At 45.8% G+C, this 12128-nt stretch overlaps 1 protein-coding gene and 1 long non-coding RNA gene across 9 annotated transcripts in view; both read right to left on the bottom strand.

The window, feature by feature from the left end:
* Nucleotides 1–6527, bottom strand: part of NEO1 (neogenin 1) — a 164100-nt gene extending 157573 nt beyond the window's left edge. For 6 of the 8 annotated variants that reach the window (XM_088172863.1, XM_088172858.1, XM_088172862.1 and 3 more), the window contains exon 1: nucleotides 6397–6526. In XM_088172863.1, the coding sequence (XP_088028989.1) occupies nucleotides 6397–6511 (115 nt within the window). In that variant the 5' untranslated portion in view covers nucleotides 6512–6526. Of the gene's footprint in view, nucleotides 1–6396 lie in introns of all 8 variants that reach the window. The other 2 variants (XM_088172864.1, XM_088172860.1) reach the window with 1 other exon arrangement.
* Nucleotides 6528–9348: 2821 nt separating this feature from the next.
* Nucleotides 9349–12128, bottom strand: part of LOC106861075 (uncharacterized) — a 62416-nt gene continuing 59636 nt past the window's right edge. The window contains exon 7 of the long non-coding RNA XR_015806625.1: nucleotides 9349–11491. This is a non-coding gene — a long non-coding RNA (uncharacterized LOC106861075). The remainder of the gene's footprint in view (nucleotides 11492–12128) is intronic.

The raw sequence follows: 12128 nt of genomic DNA, 5'->3' as shown, positions 1-12128 counted from the left end.
CACACTGAGAACTAGGGTATGAAAAAATCCTGGAAGCTGCCTCCAAGTGCTCAAGTCTGTTAGTGATGGCAGCAACACAAAGCTGGCTCTGCCAAAAGGAAGATGAAAGAGGAAGAAATGGGACCAACACAATCAGAGCTGGAGCTTTTACTTCCCAGACAATGTAGGGAACAGTGCTTTGTTATAAATACACAATCTAAAATACAGAAAGACATTATATCTATTCATAGTGTCATATAAACACAAACTGAGATTTACCATGGCTCAAAATATCACAATAAATAAAGTACAACTTCCCCAGAAAAGCACTCATTAAATGGCTGGAAACTCCATGCAGAACATGAAACAAATGGAAGCTGTAGATAAATACAATGTCTCTTCAAAACCATATCAAGTCTAACTTCAATATGTTAATAATCAAGAAACAGCAGCTAAGCCCACACTGGTACAGCCTCAGCCTGCTGAATGCCCAACACACAGCAAGCTCTGTGCTGCTCACCCCAAGGTCAGCAGCAACACTGGACACATGTCACGAGAGTTAAAAACACATCAAACAAGACAAATTCATCAAAGTATTGTAATAATAATGGCAGACAACTGTGCTGGCTACTGACACATGCTCTGACCCAGTGTCACAAAACCTGACAGCTTCACGACATCCAAGACAGGCATCAGACAAAAACAAAGGTAAAATATAGTTGGACTCCATATAGAAGAGCTAGAATTAAAACCCCTCATAAGTTACCCAAACTTCTAAGCCAAAAAGAAAGTTAAAAAACATAAACAGATGGCAAAGGCCAACAGAGCTATACTGATGAAAACTGAAACCCCAAAGGATATCAAGTACATAGGTGCCTACTAGGAGAGACAAAGTGAAATTTTAAGGGCTAAGCAGACAGAAGTACAAAAACATGGGGTTTTAAGGTAATAGTAACACAAAACATAATAAAGCCACAGTAAGATTCATGCCCATATACATAACAATTAAAATTTAATCTAACTACAAAAGACAGTAGTGCACAAATTCTTTGAGCAAACAGATGAATTAGTGGGTAATTTAATCACAAAACAGTTTTTCCACTTTCAAAAGATCTCCAGACAAAACTGTATGACTAGAGGATATCAAAAATTATCACCAAGCTGCCATGCTTTGATGAGAGCCAAAAAAACTGAATCATCAAAATCCACACCTCCAACAACATTAGAGCCAAAACCTCTGCAATGCACTAAGGAAAAGAAGATCAATAGATTAAAATGTGCAAATGAAGAAATTCAGGCTAAGCAGAACATCTGAATTTCTTCAGTGGTAACCAGCACCAAGTCAGCTGCACAAATAGCTCCACACTGAAGAAAATTCACAGCTAACATATGCAGAACAACACATTTTGAGGGGGGAAGAAAGCTCTCTCTATTGTACAATTCACTGTTTCTAAATCAACTTAAAATGAGATTTCTCACTGGAAAACTATGAAAACTACAGTGTCAGAGGAACAGGAAAATAAAACATTGTTACATGATTGAATGACCAGTATATTCCTTCCCAAAAATGCCATACTCAGTCCTGGTCATGTCATAACAGCAAACCCAAAGCTGAACCAGGGAAGTTCAGAGACTGGCAATGAGAATCAGTGATGACACAAAAAACACACCTAAGTTTGTGTATTTGCACCCCAGTGAGTTCCCAAGGTGGGCAGATCTGTCTGAACAGCACCTTTAGGGATTTAACTGTAATTTTTTTCCCACTAATACACCTAATCCCAAAACATTCAGAAGCAATAACTGGAGCAATAAGTTTAGTGTTGATGTAAAAAAAAAAATCCCTTTAGAGTAATTTATTACTTTTTATTAAAATTAAACCTCTTCTCTTTTTGCACTAACCAAACAGCTTGTGGTTGTTACACACTCCAGGGAATTACCCAAAATCCCAAGAAAGTTTAGCAGCAGAACATTCCAATTCCTTCACTGCCTTCGGTAAGGGCAGCTTTAATGAGAGAAAAAAATAACTGATGCAAAAAGGATTTATCATAAATTGATAGTCTGCTTATTTTGTAAAATTAAGACGCTCCTCTGCATGAATACTAAATGGTAAAACCTCTGGAAATTAAAGCACCTAATAGACCATATAAAGCAGGCTTTCAGATTTTCTACCGAACCCTGCAACTGTACACATACAAATCAGGCTTATCTATTTATATGGAATTAATCAGGATTACCACTTTCATCTTGGCAATTTCACTGGAGGATTAAATCAATAGCACCCAATCAGTAAAATATGACTGTTTCCACTGTGCTGAGGCATTTTCCCTATTAAGAACTATTCTACCTTTTTAAAAAATCAATAGCCCCAGGCACTATGTTTCAATATCCGAGGGCCAGAGCTGTAATTCCAGCAGGACAATCCAAGCAGCACCCCAGTGTTTGAGGCAGCTCACCCCTCTCAGCCCAGCACACTGGAGAAGCAAACACAGGCCTGTGCTCCCAAAGGCTGCACTGAGACTCTGGAGCTCTCACCTAGTCCACAACCCTCGGAGGAAGGAAAAAAACCCTGCTGGATCCAGCATGGAAGCTGCAATCTGGGCCCTGCAGCAGATCCCTACAAACCAGCTAAACAAAGTGGAGTTTCCCTTCCACCAAGTGACATCCCAATATTAGCACTGATTCCTTATGGAAAACCAGCACTAATTAGTTACTAGCAACAACTCCAGTTATACATCCTCATATGCAATGCAAAGTGAAACTTTCAACATCCTGCACCTATTAAACCACTGCATGTTTAGAAAAGTTGGCAACAAACATTAGCACACATTTTATACACATTATCTCCACGAAACTAGTGATAATAAAATTCACTTTCAATCCCCCTTGTGACGCTCAGGTTGATGTTGCCCAAGTTAAATGCTTTTATAGCCTGAAAGCAAAACTTAAGCAGAATATTGCATTGCTCCTTGTGTAGTTTTCTTAAACTTCCACTTTATTTCCTCACTCATTTATTATGGCTCTTTTTTTCTTGGTCATGCAACAAATTCCAGTTAGGTGCCTACAGAATCTTCAGATTTCTCTGGCAATCTCTGGCTGAAGGTTAACGTCATGTAAATCACAAGGGCATTTTATAATCAGCAACAACCACATACTCTTATTTGTATAAGGAAATACCTACCATATGTAACTTCCTTACTTACACTGATAAGTCCGCACAAGGTAACTAAGCCAAGCTTTTTTTTTTTTTATGACACTTTTTGTTTGCTGCTTTTCACTGTGATGAACATTAGGCACAGGTGTGTACACACCTGACAACTTTGAAACTGAAGTGTTAGTTTATTAGGAAAGCTTCATAAGCAAGTCGAGTAATTTTCTTAGATGACTAATAAACATGCACTGCAAAAGCCATATGCAACCTGTCCATATGGAACAGAAATATCAAGCAGGGAGACTGGTGCTTAACTGACTTGGGACGTAACCGAGACCTGAGTATTTCTCCTCTATTTTTAACTTGGGATATAGTTAAAAATAATCAAGTAGCACACACAAAACAGAAACAAATGATGACCTGCTGTTTCTAGGGTCCCCAGCTGCCATCCTTAGCTTTCCATACCCCCCCATCACTCCCCAGTAGGAGCATCCCTGGCAGCAGCACCTGGATGCAGTTCCCAACTTGCTGCTCACAGACCCCTTCAGTTCTGGGCTCCTCCTGCAGCTCCAGGCCCACCAATTGCTAATTCTGCTCCACTGGGACTTCCCAAAGCAGCAGTTTGTCCTCTAAAAACAAAATATAGATTCCAAGGACTTCAAGAATACCAGGCAGAGAGAACAAATTTCCTGCTCTTGAATAATCTCATTTGCAATCTTAATGGTGTATACAGGCTATCACAGCTTTCCTATTAAATATTAAGTGACACCAGCTTCATTTTTATTTCTAATAACACAATCTGTATAGATCCAACTTTTTATGCTCATCTCAACTCACCTACAAACAGTTATAGGAGGCAGGATTTAGCTTAATTTGATGCTTCTTCCCGATTTGTTTTATTCCCTCAGCTAAATGAAATGTTGTCCCAATTCTAAAATCAGAAGCTCATCTTGCCTTATCTGCAGAGCAACCAACTAGATTGGAGAACACATTAATGTTTGCAGATACACCAATAAATGAAGTTTTACAGATTTTTCCTAAAAGAATTCAGCTGCCCTCTTTTTTTTTCTTCAGAGAGCCATGATGAGCTATTTATAAATAGGATCAAATGTCCCTCCAACACACATGACTCCATACAAAGAATATGGGCTTCCAAATCTGCAACTTCTGCTCATTTATGGCACTTTCACCCACACCAAAATGCCAGCATGGGGGGTTTTGGGGCATTAAAATCCCCTGTTCTGGACACAGAGAGCAGCACTTCAGCCCTGACAAGAAGAGCTGCGAATCCCACAGCTAAAGCTCCACCTGGACCTATAAACCTGGTGCTCCCCTGCCTCTCCAGCCCTCAGCATCAGCCTAAGGAGGCTCTTCCCAGCAACCTGAAGAGACCAAGCTCCACCCAGAGCATGGTACAGAAGACAGCCCTACCCCCCTCATATCTAAATTCCAAGGGGAGAACTTTCGTGCCATGGAACATCTGCACCCAGCTCCCTCTCTTATGAGCACCTTCCCACATAAAAGTATGTAGAACATCCCATATTTAAGAAAAACTGGTAGCAATTAGATGGGAAATAGCGTGAATTAAAATGAAGTTCATCCACTACACATGAAGCATCTCCTCTTTATTGAGAAAAAAAAACTAAGAATCTTTCTCCCTTTCCTCTAAGTAACTGGTACAAACCCCCTCAGACAGGGAAAGCCCAGCTCCTGGTCCTCCCCAGGGATGCCACAGGACAGCATCCATGGACACAACATAAAGGAACCTTCTGCAACAGAGAGAGAGGAGGAGCTCACCAGAACTTCCAAGATTTCCACAGTACTACTCCTAAATTCCTGCCCTGATAAACAGCTCCAATGAAGGTTTTATTCCCCATCATTTCAGCACATCACTCCCCCTCTGCAGACTAAATTCACATATTTGGCTCCAACAGACAGAACTTCACCTATTAATTTTATTTCCTTAAATCATAAAGGATTACTTTAAACTAGCAAAAAGCTACTAACACAACCATAAGACCACTGAGCTGTCAGGAGAGCAGGAATATCAGAGAAGAATCACCACGTGGCAAGATTTTACACATCAAAAATAACTTATCTCTTACACATGTCCTGCAGATTTTTGAGTCAAACTGCAATATTTCTCAAAAGAAAAAAAAAAAAATCTGCTTCAGACCTGGAATCTGCAAAGCTTGTACTGTGTAAGAGGATAAATAAAAATACTCCCTGTCAACAGGAGTCAGCACACATGGTTCCATCAGTGATGTCCAAGATGAGAACCACCGTGGAAAAGCCTACCTAATATGATTTGAAACCGAACAATTACACCATTTAATGTCAGAATTTAACCATTCTCACTTGCCCAAATTGTTAACAGGTTGCTAAAATAACACTCATTTGACAAGCAGTTTTTTCCATATTCCACTTGCACAGAGCCCTCTCTTAAAATATCAGGATTCAATCAACCTATAGAGGATTTTTTTTTTCTTTAATCCCAGCACTCAGCATTCGAGACCAGATTCTCTTTCAAGCTTCCTACTAGCTTATTGCTGGCAAGAAGGAAATAAAGAAGTTACTTTTTAAAGCCAGTATTTGGCATAACGAGCAGATAACATCGCTGCAAAGCTAAAGAGGCTTCTGTGGTATTAATGGTCTCATGCAAGGGCTTTTGAGAGAGCCTTCTCCTGCCTCACCTGGGTGAGATTACGTTTTCCGTAGCCTATAAAGAACCAGGATTCAATCATAGACCATTAAAGACAACAATGGTAAAAGGTGTGAGAACTACCGCGGCTGAAACGCTGCCAGACCGCTCATTTCTGGGCTACTGCGGCAGTTCCCAGGCAAGTTCCTCTCTCTCCACAGGTTGCCGGTACCGAGTCCGTGCCGCTTCCAGCAGCCCTCCCGAGCCGGGGCAGAGCCCGCCCGTGCCCGGCTCCGCTCAGGGGCGAGCAGTAAGCCCGATGCCCCTCAGGTGTGCCCGGCTCCCCTCGCGGGTGCCAGCGAGCCGGGAGCACAGGTGGCTGAAGCGTTCGATGCCTCACAGACGGGGCTTCAGGTGTCCCTTGTTCGCGGGGAGGCACCGCCGCCGCTCCCCGAGGCTCGCAGTGGCCCCTGCTGGTGCCCGCACGGGGGGAGCGGAGCGGGCTCAGCCCCTCGGCACCCTCGGCTCGCCCTGCCGGGTCCGCCCCGGGCCCCGCCGCCCCCGGGACCCCTCCGCGCCCCGGCACGGCTCCGCGCCCGCCGCCTCCGAGGTCTCGCCGCGTTCTTACCCGTGAGGAGGCTCCGGGAGCCGCTCCGCGCCGCGGCGCCGGACGGTGGGGGCTGCGCGAAGAGAAGGGCGATGCACAGGGAGCCGAGGAGCCGCCGAGCTCTCCGCGCCGCCATCGCTCCACTCCCCGCGCCCGGCAGCCGGGCTGCACCCAGCGCCAGCCCCTCCCCCGGGGGGCTCCTCCTGCCTTCCTTCCCTACCGGGTGGGCTGCGCGGAGGGAGAGCGGCGGGCGGGCGGAGCGGCCGCGCTCCCTCCCTCACTCCATCGCGGGCCGGGCTCCGCCGCTCGCTGGCTCCGTCCCTCCCTCACACGGACCCCGCGGGGCGCGCGCCGCCTCCCGCCCACCCCCGCCCCGCGCATGCGCGCGCCCCTCCCCTCCCGCCCCCGACCCCCGCGCCAGGTGTGCGCGCGCCCGCCCCCCCTGCGCGGCACCGCGCCTGCGCGAGCGCGCGAGGGGGCGGGGCCGCCGCCCTCCCCTGAGGGGCGCTGCGCTGCACCCCCCCCCCTCCCCTCAGGCGTTCGGTGCGTAAAGTTCGTGGGTTTTAACGCGATAAATCCGTGTTTTCCTCTCTCCAAGACCAGCCCAGCATGGGTGCGCGACCTGCGCGTTTTCCACGCGTAAAAGCCTGGAAAACCAAAGAATTCGGCAGCAATCCGGGTATCCCCGCTATGTGGCGAGCCGGAGGGTGTGGGAAGAGGGAGCCCTGCTCTGCCATGGTGCTGGGAGCCAGCAATCCAGAGCTGCCAAGAAACCCGAAATCGAACGAAATGTAGAAAAATAACTTGCGGAAACTTGTTTTATCGGGGAGCAACTCTGCTGCTCTGTTCGGGATGCCTCTCCTAGTAAACATGCTTCTCAAAGATAAATAATGTGAAGAAAAGGCCAGATATGCTCCGAAAAGGCAAATGCAACGTATTTTCATCTTCCTGGGGGTAATTAGTTTAATACAGCATTTGCCATTCAAATTCAAATCACTGGAATGCCGCATCCTTACCAGCCCGTTCCAGCCTTACTGCCGGATCCAGTCTCCTTACAAAGGACACAATAAAAACTATAAATATACATTCCTCCTTCATTAATCATATGGAGTGTACCCTGATATTTTTTCCATCTCAGCTTGTTACCTACTAAATTGTATTTTTACAACGCACACAGTGTCCTTGCTCATTTTACTGTTGACTAATTGAGTGGTCTCTTTCAGGACATAAATTACATGGGACCAGGGCTGGAGGTAACCAGGAGAGAACCAGACCCCTGGGGCACCGCAGGATGTGAAACATGGGTACATCCCCTGCAAAACATGTTACAAAACATTTTAAAACTAATTTTAAATAATTCGTTCCAAAAAAAAAAAAAAAAGGCTTTTAACTGATTTGATAACCTCGGTGTGTGTGGCAAGGGTTTCCCTCTCGTTGCAGGCAGCTCTATATTCCCGTGAAATTCTTCTTGATCCAGCGGGATTTGCAGATTTGTTTATGGAGAGGGTTTTGTGCGAGGCTGACGCTGGCAGAGTGAGTGTGCATTGCCTCAAACGCAGGTGTGGGTTTTGCCGTACGGGGATGCTGAGATGTGCACAGAGAATTAAATGCTGACGTGACTGCAAAGCGCGAGCTAATACAGGTGTTTGAGGCGTCTCTCCTTGTGAAGCTTGCTTCATTATTTTATGTTTCTGTCAGGGAACAGGGGGTTTGGCCACTAAAAATATCCCAGGGCATTTTCACAATGGAATAATTACCTCCTCAGAAGGATGTTTGGGTTTCTCCAGCTTACCCTTGCCGAGTTATGCTGCTATCTGATATGCCACAAGGATTACCAGCAACCAGCTGCAATTTATCCTGAAAATGGAAGCAATGATTAAAAGGCAGGACTGGTAGTGTAACTCCTATTAAAGCTGGTTAGCAATTCCCATCATAAAATCCTGCCCTCAGTCACGTTTAATAGGGCCACACTAACCACTGTGCTGAAATACAAGACTCTGAAGTTCATACGTTAGGTTAAATTATAAACATTTCTCCTTCTGTTCCTTCTGTCAAGGATTTTCTAGTCTGAAAACGAGAGTGGTCACTTTGTCAGAGGTGCTCCCTCAAACCCATTATGAAAACTCTCCTGAAAGTCCTGCTGGTTCTCAGCAGGGGCTTCCTGGCACTTCCACTTCCCAGCAGCTCCATCCTCGTCACAGCCCAGGACTGTGGAATCAGAGCTGGACCTGCAGCTCCAGTTCCTGGCTGCTCTGCACCATGCCATGTCTGCAGGTAGGAAGAGTGAACCTGTCCATCCAGTCCTCTTGGGAAACAGAGCAGGAAGCTCCTTGAAAAACACACAGTGGGGATGGGGACTGGGTCTGTGACAGGTAAATTGGCAGGCATGGAGGCTCTGGACAGAGACAGGTTCTCCAGGGTGGTGGAAGGGAATGAGGAGCCAGAAGGAAAAACAGGTCTGCCTGGAGGGAGGGATAAAGCAAAGCTCACAAGAAAGAGTCTGGAAGCCAGGCTGCTGGGAGAAGACTTTGGTGGGAATGGGAGAAGTTTCTGGGAGGGCTGGGAGCTGTCCCTATGGCCTGGTCAAGGGCTGAGGGAGAGCTTGCTGGGCAAAGGGGATCAGATGGGAGAGCTGGAGTGGGGCAAGGGAGGAGGACCCCGAGGCTGGGTATGGGATGCAACAGGGCCTCTGGAAGAGGGAATTCACTGGAGACAGTGAAGTAGTAATGGGAATGACAGAAGCTGGGGCAGGGAGGCAGAGCAGAAAGGTGAGGATTTAGGAAAGGAAATGAAGACCACCTGGAAAATGGTCAGCAGGTACCTGAAATACACTGAGAACTCCCTTGGAGTGTTGGAGCTTGTGCCAAGCATGACATCTCTCATACAGGGCAATTTGCACATTGCTGATGGCCTGCATCGATGTCAACCCAGGATTATTGCTGGGGTTATCTCTACATGGGAAAGAAGTACATATTCAATAAAGCAACAGTTCTCAGGCTGCACAGTAACACACGCCCCAGGTATCAAACTGCAGGATAAAGGCAGCCAGTGCAGAAGGATAAGCCAGGCTCAGACACTGAACCAAGTTCAGGGAACCCAGACAAGTGCCTCAACAACTTGCACCTCATTTACTATAAAAATCAGATGTAGGCATTTTATGCACCTTGTGAGGAACTGTAGGGCGAGCAAGCACAGCACTGTGAGTGGGGCAGGTGACTGCTGCTCCCAGAAAGGATTTTTACCCTCTGGAATCTGTGGGATGCAAAGCACAGTCCCTAAACAGAGCCTGCCCAGCGCTGCACTAATTGTGCAGTCAGCACTGCCCAGGTGCCTGGACTGACATTCTGAAGCCTGACTTGGAGAAGTGAAGAGCTCTTGCAGATAAATCTGCAATAATTGAGAATTTATACAACTTCTGACTCAATTAGATGCTTGGGCCATGTTCTATTTTCTGACAAAATCAGGCCATTGAGTATTCCTAATTGGATCTCTGGAATGAAAAGATATTTTTTACTATTCTGTCTGTACACTCGAGTTCCTCGTCTGTAAAATAAGGGCAACACCAGTTCTTGCTCCAGTGTTGAGAAAATGAATTAGAGTTTGTGAAGCACTTGGATACCATAGTGATGAGTCCCATGGAAAAGCTCAGGAGGAAATGAATAAATCTGTCTTCAGAACAATATTTGAATAGTCTGCTGTAAATAAAGCACGGGCCACACAGCGAACAGTAAGGAGAAAATAAAATTATTACTTAGTGAGCACAGTCTATTCTGTACAATGAGTGAAGTCAGAAACCTGTTGAAAGAACAGCATGTGATCTAATTACAATTAAATACGGTATCATAATGCAAATGCATGGAAGGGACAAATTACAGTTGCACAGGCCACCTTAATGTTGGTATTTCTAAACTTTTAGACTCTTGAATTTAAAAGGTGCAAAGGTGTAATGCATATATATAAATTATTTCCTCACCCTTTAAAAGTGGGAGACAACATATTTACCTCTTCTACCTCAGCCACTTAAGTGGAAAAAGTGTTTTTCTCCTCTTGAATATATCTTAGCCTTACAGCCAAGATTTAACAGTCATTCACACACTGACATAGAGATTTAAATCCAAAATTTACCTTCTTTGCGAGTCTGTGCACAATCATCAGAGACAGACTATTCTCCAGAGAGGAATCCAGAGGAGGACCTTCATTTCGGTGATTAAAATTTTGTGTTTTGCTTGGAGTGCTTCCCATTGTAAGCCAGCCCCCTGGTTTTGGTGCAGAGGCAAGGTTATGGAACAGCAGCTCCCCTGATCTTTCCGACTCCTCAGTCCCGAGGCTACGCTGAGCTTTCCTGACTCCTGCTGAGACTTGGAGCCGCTTCAGAGCGGCTGGAAATTGCACTGGGTTATCTGTCGCCCACAAGAAGGGTTATGGAATTAGGATTGCACTGTTCAGTGCCACTCTGGCCGTGCCTATTTTTCTCGTCGTGATTTCTCTATTGCTTAGCAGGATGTGAGGTGACACTGAATCGTTACACCAATTTATTGTTATCCAGAGAATTTTCCATTACCAGGCATCCTCTGGCAGCTGGTAAAGGCAATTTGGGATAAGAAGGGGCTGCAGCACAAATAAAGATGTGGCTCGTTAAGTTTAAGACTCAGAGCTATGACATACCTTCAGTTTAACCTGCTGTGCTGCCTCCCTTGTGGGAGGCATTCCTCCATTCATGGACAACTTCTGGCAACATGGCCTGTCCAATTATTCCCGATCTCCATCCTGATTCCAGCACCAGTGCCCAGCAAGGTGTGCTGTCTTTCATCTTTCAATAGGGCTAGATTTTGTTTTCATTTATTTTTCACATTTATTGGTCACAGATGTGGTTTTGCAAATTGCTCTGAGGTTAAAAGTCATGCTCTGGACTTTGCCGAGCAAATTCTAGGTTAGCAGGTCATGTGCCAGAAACCCTCCAACCCCAGCACATACTTCTGTCATTCCTGAGCAGTTCCAGCTCCTCGGTGGAATCAGGGAGGGTCGTAAATGGAGGCAGACCTTCCCATCACTGAGGTGAGTTCTCTGGCATGGCTGAGAGGAAGGTGGAGCTCCTTGAGTCCCAGGCTGACAGAGTCTGAAACATAAGCAGTGCAAAATGCTTTTAAAGGCTTCCCTTGCTGAGCAAGGGAGCTGCTGAGGTCTAATCCAATGTTTGTTTATTTAGGGTTTCCAGAGGTAGATGGAGGGAACCTAGAATCCAACATGCAGGGTTTACTGGAATCGAATCCACAATTTGAAAGAAAAGGGTAAAGCATTTGTGATCAGGAAGTGCATAATGATGTGGGTGGGATATGGGTCTCTCCAGAAGGAAAGAAATGCAGGGAACCTCCAAGGGGAATGCCTGATGTTATTGCACTCAACGGGATTTTTGCCATCCATGTCAGTAGAGTGAGATTTCATCTCTGGAAACCTGTCATGGGATGACACCGTGCCACAGCTCTCACAGCATTCTCAGTGACTGTATTTTCTTGTTTTGGTGGTTGTCTTGGTCGTTGTTCTCAGATGAGATCATTACCAGGGACACACTGACCACTGAGTCTCCCTTCTTCTTCCCCACTGTCCGTGCCCTCACTTTTCCAGTGTCCCACTTCTCCCTGAGCTACAGCAACTCATCTTTGGGCTGAAAGACTCTCTGCAGATCCAGTAAGAGAGGAGACAGATGGTCCATGCCCTCTTGTGCAAACAGGATCTGTCTCCTCTGCATCTTAAAA

The sequence above is a fragment of the Sturnus vulgaris genome, chromosome 13, assembly GCF_052056855.1.
Source record: "Sturnus vulgaris isolate bStuVul1 chromosome 13, bStuVul1.hap1, whole genome shotgun sequence".
Taxonomy (NCBI): domain Eukaryota; kingdom Metazoa; phylum Chordata; class Aves; order Passeriformes; family Sturnidae; genus Sturnus; species Sturnus vulgaris.
The sequence above is the reverse complement of the archived record's forward strand: the minus strand, read 5'-3'. Positions and strand labels throughout refer to the sequence as shown.